Consider the following 16467-nt stretch of genomic DNA (forward strand, 5'->3'; position numbering starts at 1 on the left):
ATGAGCAGGAGGTGCCCCTCAGCGTGCCAGAGGAGAACACAATTGAAGGGTGGTTTTGTGACTGCGTGTGCCAAATCCATCACACCAACCTGAGCTGCAATCTGCCTGCCAGCAAGGCTGGCTGTATGGTGTCCCAGAGCAGGAGGAAACCTGGAGCTCTGCTACCATCCCTGATCCCAAAGGAGCCCTGATGGAAGACATTTTCCCCTCTGTATTGCCACAGCTTCACCCATTTGTTGGTATACACCCATTCATTGGAACACCAGACATGTTCCTCTGTAGCCTTCTGCCCTGGATGTATTCTCCACCACATTACCCAGTGCAATGCTACCTCCTGTGCCTCGCTGAGGAAGCTTAGGTCTACAAGAGACCAGGATTCCTATATAAAATTAATACTCAAAGTGACAAAGGTTCACCAAAGGTTCAAGGGGCCTTTGGGATATTACAGTAGTAGCCAGACCTTCAGAAAGGTGGAAGAGAATCAAGAGCCTTCTGCCACTCTCCTTCCCTTGTTTGCCCTCTTTGGTCTGGCTGTGGCCACAGTGTAATCAGCGTAATTACAGTGTAATCAACACATTGGGCCGTCAACAGAAAAGGTGGTGGCTAGATTGCGATAACATTTGGATAGGTAGCTTCATGCCATGGTGTGTAATCTGTGGGAGGGCCACATATATAAGAGGCTGCATTGCAGAGTGTTGCGAATAGCTCTCTGCCTGACCCTTGAAAACAGGACATCTCAAAACATGATGGATATGCTTACCCAGGCAGGAGTTTAAAAATCTCCTTTTTCCTGTCTTATGGCCCTATCCCATTACCACTGCTGAATGGGTATTTCATTTCATTCCCACAGAGGGATCATTAGCTGCTGGGTCAAAAGGAAGAAAAGGCAGCTCTGCAGAGGGAGGGCCCCTCCATAGGGGTAGAGGGCCCACAGCGGGAAGGACCAGCTCCAGATTTCACAGGGACAGCAGTTTTGAAAATGCAGGCAGTTCTCGAAGTACCTTGTTGGGTCTGACTCTCCTGAAGAGCACCTGGTCGGTGCTAAACCGGTCTGGCTGGTTGTAATTCTCTTGCCCCTGTGCTAAGTCAGGCGTTTTATAGGATGGGAGAGCTGGGAAGGATGGGTCTTGTCCTCTGCTTGCCATCTACTGCGTCTCTGTGTTTCCCTGTGGTCTGGTGCATGCCTGGGTCCCCGCTGGTTGTTCTCTTTCCCCCAGCTGCTGGTCGTGTCCCTGAAGGCATCAGGCAGCTGGCGTGGCTGGGACTGAGACATGACTGATTACAGGGTGGAGACGCTGGTGCTCTCGGTAATAGCTTCTCATTTCCCAAATCTCTGCCTTGAATAACATCAAGGCTGGCTGAGGAATTCCTAATTAAAGGGGACACAATCAAAGCTGAAACAATATTGCTTCAATTTCAGCCTGCATTCCTCTTCTGTCCACGCTCCCCAGAGGCTAGAAGTTCAGGGGAGCGGTGTAAATATTAAACAAGAGATGTCCTGCTTTGGCTGTTTATGTTTACTTGTTTTTGTCGAGCCCATGTAAAAGGAAGGGGGTGGATTCTTTTGTCTCCTTAATTTGGTGCAAACCGAGAGTGATGCCACTGACATTAGATCTGTGTCAGAAAACTTGAGAGTTTCTGGTCCTGCAGCAACAAAGCAAATAACCTCCCTTTTCTCCAACTGCAGAGCCAAAGTCACGCTGAGCCGTTTCTCTTCGTGTGCAGAACACCAGTATTTGTGTCTTGGCAGCGTGGGTGGCGTGGGCAAAGTTGAGCAACCACCCCTCCCAACGCTGGCCAGCCACCTGCTTTGCGGTGGTGACACCTAGCGGGGAGCACTTTGCAGCCAAATTCGCCTCCTTGCGTGTTGTGGTGGAAGCCCGGGAGGAGGTGGCTGGGCTTTGGAGTGTCGTGACAGCAGAGCAGCAGCCCCTGAGAGGGCCAGGGCCACTCTCAGCCTTGCCGTGTCTTGGTTTCTGTTTTCCAGAGAGAGCTACCGATGGGTCCCTGCGGAGCGAGGACTGGGCTCTCAACATGGAGATCTGCGACATCATTAATGAGACTGAAGAAGGGTAAGGGAGGTGGCAAGGGTACGCATCCAGCAGCAGGTCCCAGCACACCCTACATCCCTAGGCTGCAGTGGCAGCGTGCACTGGTGGAGGCAATAAGCTAGGCTTCCCAACAGTCCCTTAGCTGAGACTCTGCTAAGAGACCTGCAGACACAGCAAAGCTGTCAGAGCATCTGCTCGATGGTTCCCCATAATCTTCGTGAGTGCTGGGAGCCATTCAAACAGGCCTTCAGGGTCCCCAGAGAAACCTCAATTCAAGCCAGGCTGCCTCCCATCTCCCAAAGGCATATTTGCAGTTCTTCCACTTTGGTTTATTCCTCTTTCTCCTCTGAGAATGTGAAAACCTGCAGGCTGGTCACCAAGTAGAGAGGAAAATCTTAGGCTGCTATTCAGTCCCTTGCCTGTGCAAGTCCTGCTGGGGTTCACTTCTCAGGTATTTTCACGTACGGTTACTCAGACATGCACAAAGTGTGTGGGGGAGCCCTTGTCTGCCTCTCCCTGCAGGGAGATGTTCAGAAATCTGCCAGACTTGTTAACGCTGGACCTGTGGATTTGCCAGTGAATTCAAGGGGGAGTGCTGCTTCTCACAGTGAAGATGTCAAGAGCGGCATGTAAAAAAGAAGGTGCTACATGGAATAAAAAAATGTTAGGTCTCACTCCTGCTGTCATTCCCCACAGTGATGCTGACAGAGGATTATCAAGCCTAGTTTTCAGCTTCACAGTTGTATGAAAACATCTCTACTCACAGATCTGTCACCACTTCTATTCCATGCTGTCCCCATGGTGCAAATATGCCTCTCTCTGCCCACAGTTCTCAGTTCTGAGCTGTGGCCACTTGATGTTTCAGTTCTGGGTGCCTGATAACACAGCTGTACCCTCCTGGCATGGTGGGCTCTCCCACTGCCCTGCTAATGCCCATCCATTGCAGCCATGCTGCCCCATGGGCCAATACACTCCTGCCCTCCTCAATGCCTCAGTGTCTTCAGCCCCAGTCTTCTCCTCCAGTGCTGCAGCTCTTCCAGCTCAGCCTCTCTTCCTGTGCTCTGTCAGAGCATGTTGGTTCATTTGTCCCCCCTCACAAGACCACCATGGGCTGAGACTGCAGTGCTTCTCCCCACTGAGAATGGCTAAGGAGTACCCTGCAATGCAGCTGCTCTCTTGCCCATCTGCAATATAGGCAAGATTTTGCTACTGCGTCTCCCCTGCTGCTTTTTAGCCTCCTTTCGTCCAGGGAAATGTTGTTAAACAGCTCCTTTCTGAGCAGCATGGAAATTGCTACAGCTCGCTCTTTCCTTCCTCTTTCTAACCCATACCAAACATTTTTGTGATCTCCTCCACTTCAGTCTCTCTTCCATGGGATTTTGCTCTAACTCCAAGTAGTGCATTTCTAGTTTTGCCTTTGCTCTGCTCTCTGGTGTGTCCTCTACACCTTGGATTGTTGCAGACATCACCACAGGGGTTTCCAGTTTCAGTAACAGCACTCATCAGCAGGACCACACTCCTCTTGCAGAACCACACTCCTCTTGCAGAACCACAAGCAAAAACTGCTTTACTAGTTACTGCTTCAAGCCACCCTAAAAACATGGGGGAGAACATCAACTGCTGAGCATGAGGCATTGAGAGGCAGTGGCTGTTTAGCTTTGCCTCTCTGTAGGTGGGTCTCAACCTTCTGATGATCTTTCTCCATCTGATTTCTCCTGCAGGCCCAAAGATGCCTTCCGAGCCATAAAGAAGAGAATCGTAGGGAATAAGAACTTCCATGAAGTTATGCTGGCTTTGACGGTGAGTGGTCAGGGCTCTTCCTCACCTCCGTGTTACTCTGCTGTAAAGCTGAGCCTTTAGCTGAAAAGTCACAGGTACCTAAAGACATCAAGGCAAACACACTTAAGCAGAGAAGGCTGTAGCTAACACTTCTTTGCCATTGAAGGTCCTGGAGACATGCGTCAAAAACTGCGGCCATCGATTCCATGTCCTTGTGTCCAGCCAGGACTTTGTAGAAGGTGTCTTGGTGAGAACAATCCTGCCGAAGAACAATCCGCCTGCCATAGTGCACGACAAGGTGCTGACCCTCATCCAGGTGAGCCAAGCAGAGTGAGCATCTCCGCCAGTTCAGGGAGGGTTTGTCTTCAGGTGTTTGTACAGAAGATGACTGGAAATGATGATGCACTCTCTGTCTCCTTCTCCCCAGTCCTGGGCAGACGCCTTCCGCAGCTCACCGGACTTGACTGGTGTCGTCGCTGTCTATGAAGACCTGAGACGGAAGGGCCTGGAGTTCCCCATGACTGATCTGGACATGCTGTCACCCATCCACACACCACAGAGGGTATGGAAGCATTGCCGTGGAGAAGCCATTCTGGAGCTATGAGGGGACTTCAGCGACTCTAGCTTGCATTTAGAGGGCTTTTGGGGAGTGAGAAGCTCCAGAACAGCCCTTTGCAAGGCCATAGTGGTCAAAGGGGCTGCAGACGCAGGGCAAGAGCTGTGGGGGAGGTAAGGGAGTGAAGCTGGAAGAGCTATTTAAAGCAGATGGGGAGTTGCCATCAACATTTCTCACTTAATTGCACAGCCCTGTCAGCTGTGAGTGTCTGACATCGCCTTCTCTCTGTCACTTTTCCCACCTCTTTCTGTAGACTGTGTATAACTCTGACCCCCAGTCTGGACAGAATTCACCTGCGGTCAACTCCCCTCAGCAGATGGAGTCCATCCTCCACCCTGTCACCCTGCCCACCGGGAGAGGCACATCCAGCGATGCGCCCATCACACCCACACCAGAGCAGGTGAGTTGGACATGGGCCCCCATCGTGCTGCTGACTCTCCCTACATTTCACAAACACTGTTCTGGGACTGCGTCTTGGTCCTTCCCCAGCCTCTATCCTCACAGAGCTGTTCCTCCGTAGTCCCTTGAGAGCACCCTAGAGCTCCATTGTGGTCACAGTGATGAGTTGGGACACCACAAAGACAGTGTGATTACATTTGCCTAAGACAGAGCTGCTTGCAGGGAGGATCTCCTGGCTGTAGGGAAGTGAGGAACTGAGAAACAAAGGTTTTAAAGCAAGGTCTTTGTAGTGCAGTACAGCAAAAGCTTGCTCCATAGATCCCTCCTTATCATCTTTGTTTATCTCACCTCACTGCTGACTTTATATGAACCAACCCTGTCTGGCTATGTGGTTTCCAAAGACCAGGACTTTCTCACTTGTTTCCTCATCTTTTCTCCTTTCTCAGTCTGACTTCATACGACACCAAGTTCAGCACCAAACCTCCAGCTGTCAGTGGGTTGCATCCCCTTGCAGAACAGAGGCTAGAAACTGTTCTCAAGAGGCTCATTAGCATCTTATGAAACCAGAGGGAGAAAACTTCAACCGCACACTTAGCCCACGGTCGCCTTTTGAATGGGAGTTAAATTTTTTTTCCTCTTTTATGTTGCTTTGGAAATGAAATTGTGTGGCTGCCACACAGGAGCTGCTAGCTGGGGAGAAATTCGAATCATAACAGCAGCCTGTGCTGGCTTTTAAAAATAAAGGCTAGGCTAGTGGCCAAAGATCCCCGGTGAGGGCTTGGCATTTGTCACCAGCAAATAAACTTGATGGTAAGTAAAGGGGTTTCATTCTGCTGGGAGCTTCCGAGAGCCAAACTGAGTGGTGACAAATGAGTTCCTCAGTGGTCATTCCCTTCGGCTCTGTGAACATCTGTACATGTGATGCATTGACATTCAGAGCTACCTCAGCTATCTGCCCATTCTTCCCACGCTGAGCTGTCACTTCCCCTCCCTTTGGCAGATTGGGAAGCTGCGCAGTGAACTGGAAGTGGTGAATGGAAACGTGAAGGTCATGTCAGAGATGCTGACGGAGCTGGTGCCTTCCCAGGCTGAGCCTTCTGACCTGGAGCTGCTGCAAGTAAGGAACACTGGTGGTCAGAGGGCTGGCACACGCAGATCGATTTAACAGTAATCTGATGGACTGAGACATTAGACCTGCCAGATGTGGGGAACAGTTGCACTGGACAGCTTAGTGTGGGGCTTATCAGGGAGTGATGGGATAAGGAAGACACAGGGAAGGTGGAGTTTCAGTGGCCAAGGGAGGTTGCACTATTGAGGCTGAAATCATCTCACGCAGGAACTTGTAGTCTTCCAGGGCCTTTCTTTCTGGATGATGATGACACAAGAGGCATACACTTATTGTCTGTAATGCTCAGACTCAGTTTACCTCTCACACCAATACCTGTTGCCCATCAGCCCTTGCCTATGACCCCAATAGCCTCTGGGGTCTCTCTGTCCCAGTCAAACTTCCAAATCTGTGAGTGCTCAGCCTTAGATTGATCTTTGTGGTAACTTCCCCTTGCTGTGAGCAGGAGCTGAATCGAACATGCAGAGCCATGCAGCAGCGTGTGCTGGAGCTGATTCCCCGTGTCCTCCATGAGCAACTCACCGAGGAGCTGCTCCTCATCAATGACAACCTCAACAATGTGTTTCTGCGCCATGAAAGGTACTTTTCTCCTCCCTTCTCTGTGCTGCTCTTCCACAAGAGTTTACTGCTCCTCGAAGGGCTTCTATCCCATCCTTTTGATCTGCCCATTAATATAATGCTCAAGCTGTATCAGCCTGTATCATCCATCTTTGAGAACAAAGACAGTTCTCAGCTTTTGCTGATTTATTCCTGTCCCTTCAAAGCTGCTGTGTAAGTTACTGATTGAATATAAAGATGCCTTTGTGGCATAAGCCAGAAGAAGAAGGGAACTGGATGGAAAGAGCTGGTCTTCTAGCTTTGAGGCAGACAGGGACAGAAATTACTTGCCCAGGTGGGGTCAAGACCCCTTTATTTTTCTTCCATATCATCAAACCCATCTCTTGAGCTAGAATGAAGTCTGAAGAATTTAGTCCCTGTGTCTGTATGAATGGGTTTGAACCATTTTGGTTAGAAACAGCTCTGGAGGATCACAAGAAGCTTCCTTGCACCACCTCTCAGGAGACATCAGCTCTGTTGGCCTTGCTGTGGTATCTTCAGTCTTGAGGGGGAATTGGCCCCTGAGCCATAGTCCCCCTTTCCTACATGGTTTGTGTCAAGCCTTATAAAAAGATTCTTGGGCTGTGGGTGAATAAGCACAAGCTACTGAAATGCATCTTGTCATCCTTCTTGCAGGTTTGAGCGTCTCCGGACAGGACAGCCTGTTAAGGTAACTTGGAGCCACCACCCCTCTGTGCAGCTCGGTTTGCATCCTGCAGGCCCTGTGGGTGTCCTGCTGAGTTGGAGAGAGGTTCAGCCAGCCCCACTTACAAGCTTTGCTCTCCCAGCCCAGCTGCACCAGGCCATGCTGGTGTGCAGAACACTCCAGTTCCCACTCATAGCCTCTCCCTCCCAGCCACTGGGAGCCTTCCTCTCACCCAAAGAGCAAGAACAGACCAGCAGCAGTTACAGTTTTCCAGTACTGAACACTGAGAGGACCCATTCCCAAATAAGCCTCACTTTGTCCTATGAGCACTTCCCTGTCCTGTGAACCAGCACCTAACTGACTTACTGACATCCAGCAGAGTTGTGAGGCTGGCTACCAAGGTGTATTCTGCCCTGGGACACTATTCCCAATAATTTCTCTGATCTCTGTCTCCCCTCTCACAGGAAAAGGCTTCACAACTACTGTTTTTTGATGGTACAGAAGTGTTTCCCTCTCCAGTGTCAATGGGCTGGGACTGAGGGGTCAGGGTGTGTGGGCTTCAGAAACTCTCCACCATCTTCCTTTTCTTTTCTCTAAAGGCACCAAATGAGGCAGAGAACAGCTTGATTGACCTGGGACCCAGTACTCCTTCTGCAGTGAGACAGCCTGAAGTCACCAACAAGCTTTCCTCTCAGCTGGCTGGGATGAGTATGTTGCCATGCAGTTTTCTCCTCAGTGCTTCTCTTGTGCTGCTCTGGGAATCCTTTCATGCCCTTGAATCACGTTCCAAAATTATTTAGTCACATTCCTAAAGGAACCTAGAGGAGTAGGGTGTATTGTCAACTAATAAACTCATGAAGAAACTTGTACATGCCCCAGGGCACGCAAGCATGTGTCTCAGCATCCACACTTCACATCATGCAGGTGGTGGACATGACTCAAGAAGAACCTCAGCATGAGGCTGTTGCTAAGGACTGGGCTTTCCAGCAGGGCAGGGGAAGAAAATGCTTCCTCTCCAATGCCTAGCAGCAGTGCTGTTGCCTCTCTTGCTGTGTGGTGTCAGGCTGACCACTGAGGTCTGGGAGAAGAGAAGCAGCTAAGCTGTGCTGCAAAGGCAGCCATGAGCATCTGAGGCTCAGGACCCAGGTTGACAGGTTGTCTTCTCAGAAAGCCCGAGAGGTCCTGAGAGGTCTTCAGGACACACCAACAGTCTGCGTAGCACTGCCTGAAGCTCCCACTGGCTGTGAGCACGTTCAGTATGGCTTGAGTGCAGCTACAGAAAATTGGCAAGTCTGTTTTTACAGACAAGCCAGTGGAGATATTTTTCAAGTTAAGGTTTTTCAGATGACGCCTGAGTCATGAAAATCCACTCATCTGTCTCAGAGGTGCTTGCCCAGAAGCACAGGTTATCCTTTTCCACAGGTTATGGAGCAATTCCCTCTGAGTTTTCTTAAATGGACAGGAACATCTAGCCTTCAGCATTAGTGCAGTAAATTGATGCTGCTGCCTGAGACTGAGCTACAAATACCTGCTGAGCAGGTAAAGAAACTGCTTCTGTTACCTCACCCATGACACTGCACACACGCATAGACTATGCTGCAGCTGAGGGGCAGGATAGATGAGTGGGCTGAGAGCAGTTTAGCCTGTTCTGATGTTAGCTTTCCACCTGGCACCTCCAAGCTCATGAGCCTCTGTTTACCGCTGTGTGCTGCCTACTCACCCTGCTCTCTCTCCCACAGACTTGGGCTCGAGCAGCGTGAGTGCAGGACTGCACACCCTTAACACCTCTGGCAAGCTGGAAGAAGAGTTTGACATGTTTGCCCTGACCCGCGGCAGCTCACTGGCTGAGCAGCGCAAAGAGTGAGTGCAGCAGCCCACCCTGCCCTGCCCCGCCTTCTTGCAAGGGCAGAGGGCTCAGGGCCACTGCGGCTGTGACCCCAGCCAGCAGCAGTTCCTGGGAGGCAGTAGGATACAATAGAAGTGCCTTCTTCTGACACACAGTGTTTGTAGGATGACCTCTGTGTTCCCAGTCCTTCTCCCTGCTGCTTGTGTCTCCCCCTCACGGTGTCCTCCTGGGCCTAGGGAGAAGGAAGTGGTCCCTGCTTGTGGGGACTGCAGTGCCACGTGTGCTGGAGATGGAGATGTGGAGTGGGACTGGCTGAATTTTCTTGCCTGTTTCTGAACTCATGTGCCCTGACTGGGGTGATGTTGAATTTGGGAACTGCTGAATATTGATGCAGCCTAATTGACAGAGTATTGAACTGGAGTGCAGGAAGTATGCAGTCAGCTGTGGCTTGCAAGGCAGGGCACTGCTTTGTGCCTCAGCTTCCCTGTTGGTAAGTGGAACTGATGCTTCTTCCTCCATAGTGTGTTTGAGACCTCCTGGTGTATAGCACTAGGAGTTGTGTCTCCATAGTACTGGCTGAACTGAAGAGATCTCTACTGCGAAGAGTGGATTCCTGAATCCTTGTTTTGGGAGGAGCTGACAAAAGCTGTGTTGACCGGATCCCTGTGGCTTGAGAGGCTGTGGCTGATGTCATGCTGTTTTGCCTGTGAGTCATCCACTGCTGTCCACCAGCTACCAAGGAGTAGAGCCCACAGGCACATGGCTGCCTCCAGCCCTCAAAGACCTGTGCTCCTGATCTTCATCCACTGGAGTGCCTTGTTCTGCAGCTAGGCAGTAGGAAGTTAATATCTCGTAAGGATGTCTCCTTTCATCCCTCTGCCACAGACTGCTTCTGGTAAAAGTTGGGAATCGTGTGGCCTACACACAGCTTCATATGCTTTGCCTGTGGGTTTCCTCACCTATTTTACTGTGAGGTGTGCTGCCTGAGGACAGAGGCAGTTCAGGACAAAAACAGTGCCAATCAGGCTGAAATCTGAGCTACTGGTATGTGCTCGGTGCTGGAGGCTGGGTCAGATCTGGGCAGGGGTGGAATCATATCCTCTCCACTGTGGTGCAATCCTTAACAGACTGAGACTTGTGATCTCTGCACAAGTAACAAGACATCTTCTATTTATTGCTCGCTGCCCTCCATCTGCCTGCACTTGCACTCCTGCCAGGTAGCTTCTACTCTCACTGGCTCAGGCTTCACGTTTCACTCAGCAGCCTCTGCTTTCAGTGTCTCCCTCCGTCTGAACAGACCCATTGCCCTGCTGCTTCCAGACAGGAGGTGCTGGCAGAAGACACAGGCAGGGCCGCTGGGGTTTGTTCCTGACCTTCCTATGCTTCATGTGTGTCTCGGCGAAGCAGTGCTTGAAACACCTCAAGCCTTTCCTGCCGTTCTTCCTCATCAGTGGCATGATAGCAGCGTTGTACTTCATCCTTGATGCCATTGTCCACAGCGGCCCCTTCACTGATGAGCACTTCTTCGAGAAGTTTGAGCGCCGGTGGCCCAAGCCTCTGGCCCCCAACAAAAACAGCTCCACTTGATGGTCTGCTAGATCTGCGAAAAAGGGCCTGGGAGCAGCTGGAGAGGAAACTTGCGGAGAGTTTCTGGGAGAGGCTTCATTCTCCCAGTGTGGATGGACTATTTTCCCCACTCTGCATGGATCAAATGGTGACGTGTGCTATTAGCATGTGTGGTAGAAGCCTAGAGGGGAAATATAAATGAGGGACATTATGGGTGAGACATGTCTGAGTGTGGGAAGAGGTTGCTGTAATGGTGCATTTGGAGACCTTGAAGCAACACTAGGCTTTTCTGATCATCCAGTCTCACCTCCTGTGTAGCATAGACCAGTCAATCTCTGCTACCATCAGTTCTTGAGTGGTATCAGTTAAAGAGAAGTTTTTGAGCTGTGTTTGTGTCTGTCAAGGTGGGCAAGTATGTAGGGGCTTGTTGCTCAAAACCTTTCCAAAGTAGCTGTGATCTTCTGGTCAGTCTATGTTAACTCTTCTGTAGTCAACCCCATAGAAGGTGAGTGTCATGGTTGATGCACCTAGCTCTGTATGTCTGTGTTTTAGTCTGTTGGATGGTTGTTTTCATATGATGCCTTGTCATCCTCCTATCATGTGCCAGGGCTGTCCTGTGGTATCCCACAGTGATGCTGCAGTGAGTAGATTACTCTGTTTTGTGGTGGGCTACACCTTTAGTAGGGGTTTTGCACACCTTTCTAGAATCTCTTGGGAGCAGAATCATAGAATCACAGAATCATGAGAGATGAAAAGCTATGTAGTCAGAGGCACTGAATATATATTTAGGGCTTCCTGCTCTTCACTCTCAGGCATCTCATCAGCCTGTGTGTTTTCTAACCTCATGCTTTCAGGGTAAAGTACGAAGATCCCCAAGCCTCCAAAGGACTCGCTGGTGCCCTGGATGCCCGGCAGCAGAGCACAGGAACAGTAAGTGGCCACAGACCTTTTAGTGCATCACTAGGAATTAGAGTATCCTCCTTGCTTGCTAATGCAATAAATGTGCCGTCTTTTTGGAAAAATCAAGTGTTTAACATGACTGATGATAACTCCCAGTCTCCACTAACCTGCATTTCCTACCTGGGCTATATTCCTCATTCCCTAGAGGTTGGGAACTATGGAAAATCTGGGTTTGACTCAGTAACAGGATGGCCTCCTTATATCTGCTGGGAAATCTCCACCTACAAATGTATGCTTTATTCCTCTTTAGCAGGTTTCCAAGTCCAGTTGCCTTCTCTCTGCAATCAGAGAAGTAGGCCATCAGTACTAGGGTGTTCTTTACCCCACTCTAAACTCACTGCCTCCCCTTTCCCTCACCCTCTGCAACAGCAACTTTCAGTGCAGGCTCTCTCTCGACCAGGGGGAGTCTGGTACCTCTAGTGATGGAGCCCAACTGACTAAGTGGATGATGCGGCAAGGAATGGTGAGATGGTGGGGCACCAGCAGGGAGGAAGAAGGCTGGGGCTGCTGACCTAGAGGTGGTGCTGGCACAGCACACGAGGATGCACAGCAGACATCAGCAAACTGAAATGGACCAGCCCTGGTCTGGGCCAGCAGTGGAGACCAGGGCTGGGAAGGAAGCAGGCAGTGCTAGTCCTTCCTCATGTAAACACATCTGTAGGAAAAAATCCAAGGAGCTCTGAGGCCAAGAGAGCAGTGCCACTCTTTGAGCTAGAGGATGGCCTGTTTGGGGGTGGGTGTCTGCAGCAGAGGCACTAGCCATTATGAGGAAGGCTACTGCCATTCATCATTCATTCCCCATGAGCCTCCTGCTTAGCATGAGCTGCCCCATTTGGAGGAAAATACATTCTGGCTTTTACCCTGTTCAAGATCTTCTCCTGTAGCTAAAGTGTTTGAGCCTTCAGGCTGTTGAATTTGGTCTTTTGACAGCAGCAATTCCTGCAGTTACGTCCCCTCAGGCATGCTGAGGCTTTGACACACTCCCAGGTCTGAAGCTTGTTAGCCTGTCTTCCTGAAATGGGCATTGCCCAGACTGATGTCTGCTCTAGGAAATTTCCTCATGTGCTGTCTCATTGGCCTGAATTAATTTCTACCTCAAAGAGTTCCTCTCTGGGTAGATAAAGCTGGATCGCTCAAAACTTCCCTAATTTCACACATCCTCTTCCATCCCCATTCATCCATCTGCCAGCTGTGGTAACTGTCTGCACTTGCTCTCTGGTTTGGGGAAATCTACCCGTCCTTGGTAAGAAGGCGTTGCTCTTTTTCTTGGTCTTGCTGTTTTTCTGGGAGCAAGGGAGCTATGCATACTAGGAGACTAATAAATAAGTTCCCACAAACATTCTCTTGCTTCTGCTTGTGGAGCCTCTAGCAAGAGCTGCTCCTTGCTCAGCCTTATTTAGGAGCTGGTGACTGGAGAAAAGGATCTGGGGTTTTGAATCGGACTTGGTTTCCTTCAAGGTTATCTCTGTCCACTAGGAAGGTGTCTCTTTGCTGGTTAAATTGGCCAGAGAAATGAAGCCTTCTGAGCTAGCCTCGTCCCTACTGGAAGTAAAATTTACTTTAATTGCAGAGGACTTTCTCTTTGATGGGTCTGTTTCTGTAGTTTGGTGTGGTCAAATCCTGCTGTGCTCCATGATCCTACCAAGGAATCACTTCTTAGCAGATGTCTTTACTCCTTAATGTGGTGCCAAACTTGGCACATTGAATATCTTCAGCATCGTAGATTTTGACATCAGACCATCACTGGTTTGTAGAAGTGAGGAGGTGAGGAGTGAAGCACATCTTGTTCTCTGGCTGCCTCACACAAGCAGCCAACTTCCACCTAGTGAGTCCGCACCGAAATGGAAAGCCTGCTCCAGTCCTAATACCCTAAAGCCAACCACCAAATCCCAGATGCTTTTAGTGGCACGTATTCTGGAGACTACGTGTGCCTGGGTGTGGATGGGGCAGAGTAAGCAGGAGAGCGGTGGCACTGGTAGCTGGGAGAGCTTTGCGGTGGCACTGGCTGCATTTGGAAGGGCCTGATCTGACTGAATGGTGGACTGAAAGGGTTAGCTTTTGGGTTGGGCTTTCTTCTTCCAAAGTGGGTTTCCTGGAGCATCCTCTCTTTTCTTGGTCTCATTGCTCTCTTTTCTTCTGTCTCAGGTGCCGGTTCCCCAAGCCAATTTCATGGAAGACATAGAAAAGTGGCTCTCCACTGACGTGGTAAGTGAGGGGCTGCTGTCCTGGAGTCAGCACTTGTCTGCAGGGCGGGATTTTGGCCAGTGTACAACAGTACTGGCACTGCTCAATGTGTGGCACAGACTGCTTGGAGGGAGCAGGAGAGGAAAAGCCAAGGGCACAGGATTTGGGACACCACACCTGCCTTCCAGGAGGCATTGACAATGAACTGAGGCTCAAGGCCACTCTAACCTGTCTGTACTGCGGGAGTAGGGGAGCACTATCCTGTCTCACTGTGCAGACAAAGAGTCACATCCGTGGAGGTGCCTTTGTCTACCTTGCTTCTAACCATGCCCTTCTCCTCCTCCTCCCCTAGGGAGAATCAGAAGATGCAAAAGGAGTCACCAGTGAAGGTAACAGTTGCCATGACCCCCTTTCTCCAGCTGTTCCTGGCAGCACCTTGGCTCTTCCACAAACCTCCCTCCTTGCTAACACTCTGCTCTTCTCTTGCCCAGAGTTTGACAAGTTTCTGGAAGAGCGAGCAAAAGTTGCGGACCGGCTACCCACTTTGTCCAGCTCCTCACCAGGGACGTCCATCTCCCCTCCTGCTGCCAGCCATCATCGGAAGCAAGCAAGGGAAGACGATGCTATGTTTGCCTTGTGAATGCTATGAACTGGTGTGGTGTGGAGCAAGAGCCTGTGTGTGCTGTTTTGCTTGCCTCTAACCAGGGGCCAGCAGGGGAATGACTCTGTTCCCTTCCTCCACTCTCTTCCTGTTTTCCCTTTGAGTTGTTTTTATTTTTAAGCTGCTTTCAGATTTCAGATAATCTTTGTTGTGTTTAGGGATGTCACACAATAGACTTGTGAAGGGGGTTTTCAAAGCTGCTAGAGAACATGGGAGTTCAGTGGGCTTTTTTCCTTTCCTTTGGTACAGTGTGGGCAAAGTGGAAGAAGCTCCCCATCCTCCTCTCCAGTGAGGTAGTCAGAGATCTTCCCCAAGAAACAGGAGAGGCTGCAGTCTGCTGCTGCAATCATTCCTGCCTGCCTCTTTCCTTGCCTCATCCCTCGAATGGATCTCCAGCCCTCTGCCTGCCATTGTTAGACGGGAAAGCAGGGGGAATGCGAAGGAACACTAATGGTAGAGGGGCCCTGTTGCTCTAGTCTCTCTTACACAAGTGCTTGTGGTATGCAACACCTTCCCACTCACAACCCCTTCTCTTCCTCTTCCCACCCTCCCCCTCCCCATCAGTTTATCCAGAATCCTACCCGCAGCCCAAATGTTTCCGTCGCATGACAGCCAGACACCAAAGCCCTTGGCTGCACACAGGGCTTGAGCGGTACCCCAGGCTGAAGGGTCTGTCTGCTATGGGGTAGGATGTGCCTTCAGCAAACTCTCTGCAGTTAATTTAATTCTCCCATTATTATACTTTCCTTCCTTCTTTCCCTGATGCTATCCCACCTCCCTCTCTTACTTCCACTGATGCCTTCCACCGTGTCATGCCGCAGTGTGGGGGGTCTCTCTGAGCCTCTGATCAGGCCAACGCCACAGACTCCCTCAGGGTAGCTGTGTGTGCTGTGGGCAAAGAGCTGTGTTCCCTAAAGCAGGAGGCTCTTACATTGAGAATATTGCTGGGGAAGCTTGTTCAGCTGGTGAGCACAGAGGCGAAAAGAGACATCAGTCATCTCACGCCAGCAAAGCAGCCCCGCAGCAGCCAGGAGCTCCTTTACACATGGGGAGAAAAACCCTTCTGAGCAAATCACGCACGCTGCCCAGTCGTAAAAGGCAGCCAGGGAGGAGGGTGCCAAGCCCGGGGTTCCTGCTGGTGGGAGAGTTGCCTTTTTTATTGCACATTAAAGGAGCAAAGTCTTGAACCTCCCTCGAAGATAACGTGTGTGCTGTCAGCGCTGGCGTGGGGAGGGGAGGGGAGGGCCCTGTTGGGGAGAAGTGGGGTGCAACTGCACAGCCACATTTTCTCTGCACGCAAAAGGCAAGGGCACTGTGGTGCTGAGGTGAGGCACAGCGTGGGGGCTGGGGGTGCTGCAAGCCAAGGCAGGTGCTTGCTGCTTTTTAGCACAGTCTCCTGGGGGAGATGACTACAGCCCTTCTCAAAATAGCAAGAGGGCAAGCTACCTTCTCTCCTTTCCTTCTCTACCTTGTGACCAGATCCAAATACCCACCTTGCAACCCATAAATCACTTAAACACATGCAAGAAACACAGTTGCTACGAAAGGGCTCTCTGGTATCCTCAGTTGTCCCCATGCCATCCCCTGGTGTCCAGCTGAGTGGGAGCTCAGGGAAGGATTCTTAAAAGGAGATTGGAAGCGTCATCTGACACCCAAACTTGTAGGAAGGAGTTAAATTAACTAAAGTTGTCCAAACCTCAGCACCACCCTCTCCCTGCAGTCTCAGCTGTACCAAGCTCAGGCAGAGGCTTGAGGATAAGAGCTGTGAGCAAAACCAGTCTGCGGCTGGTGGCAGTGGGGCTGGAAAAAGTGGGGTGCTGGGTTTCTTTCTCGGTAAGTGGTTGTGGGACAGGAGGAGGCTTTGTGTCTTCTTCAACTTTCCAAGTTGGACAGCACATGCTATCCTTGGGCAGTTCATCCTTTGGAAAAATGAATCGACATTTCCAATTCTGTTGGATTCCCAATGCCTCTGGGAGGAACCAGGGGAGACCCTCTCCTTTCTCAACCAGTTGGTATTTTATACATACATACATACA

The 16467-nt window shown here is 50.6% G+C and overlaps 1 protein-coding gene across 2 annotated transcripts; it reads left to right on the forward strand.

Annotated features, from left to right (window-relative positions):
- The first annotated feature begins 1992 nt into the window (after nucleotides 1–1992).
- Nucleotides 1993–14830, forward strand: TOM1 (target of myb1 (chicken)). Of its 2 annotated transcripts, XM_010193737.1 has the most exons (14): nucleotides 1993–2072; nucleotides 3773–3851; nucleotides 3997–4146; nucleotides 4258–4392; nucleotides 4700–4846; nucleotides 5846–5962; nucleotides 6417–6550; nucleotides 7205–7238; nucleotides 7814–7922; nucleotides 8954–9074; nucleotides 11481–11556; nucleotides 13732–13791; nucleotides 14123–14159; nucleotides 14262–14830. In XM_010193737.1, exons 1-14 carry the CDS (start codon nucleotides 2035–2037, stop codon nucleotides 14408–14410), a joined length of 1386 nt encoding a protein of 461 aa, XP_010192039.1. In that variant the 5' UTR covers nucleotides 1993–2034; the 3' UTR covers nucleotides 14411–14830. The 2 variants fall into 2 exon arrangements, with proteins under 2 accessions (XP_010192039.1, XP_010192040.1); XM_010193738.1 differs by lacking the exon at nucleotides 4258–4392.
- The last annotated feature ends 1637 nt before the right edge of the window (nucleotides 14831–16467 follow it).

This window comes from Mesitornis unicolor, unplaced genomic scaffold (assembly GCF_000695765.1).
Source record: "Mesitornis unicolor isolate BGI_N332 unplaced genomic scaffold, ASM69576v1 Scaffold54381, whole genome shotgun sequence".
Taxonomy (NCBI): domain Eukaryota; kingdom Metazoa; phylum Chordata; class Aves; order Mesitornithiformes; family Mesitornithidae; genus Mesitornis; species Mesitornis unicolor.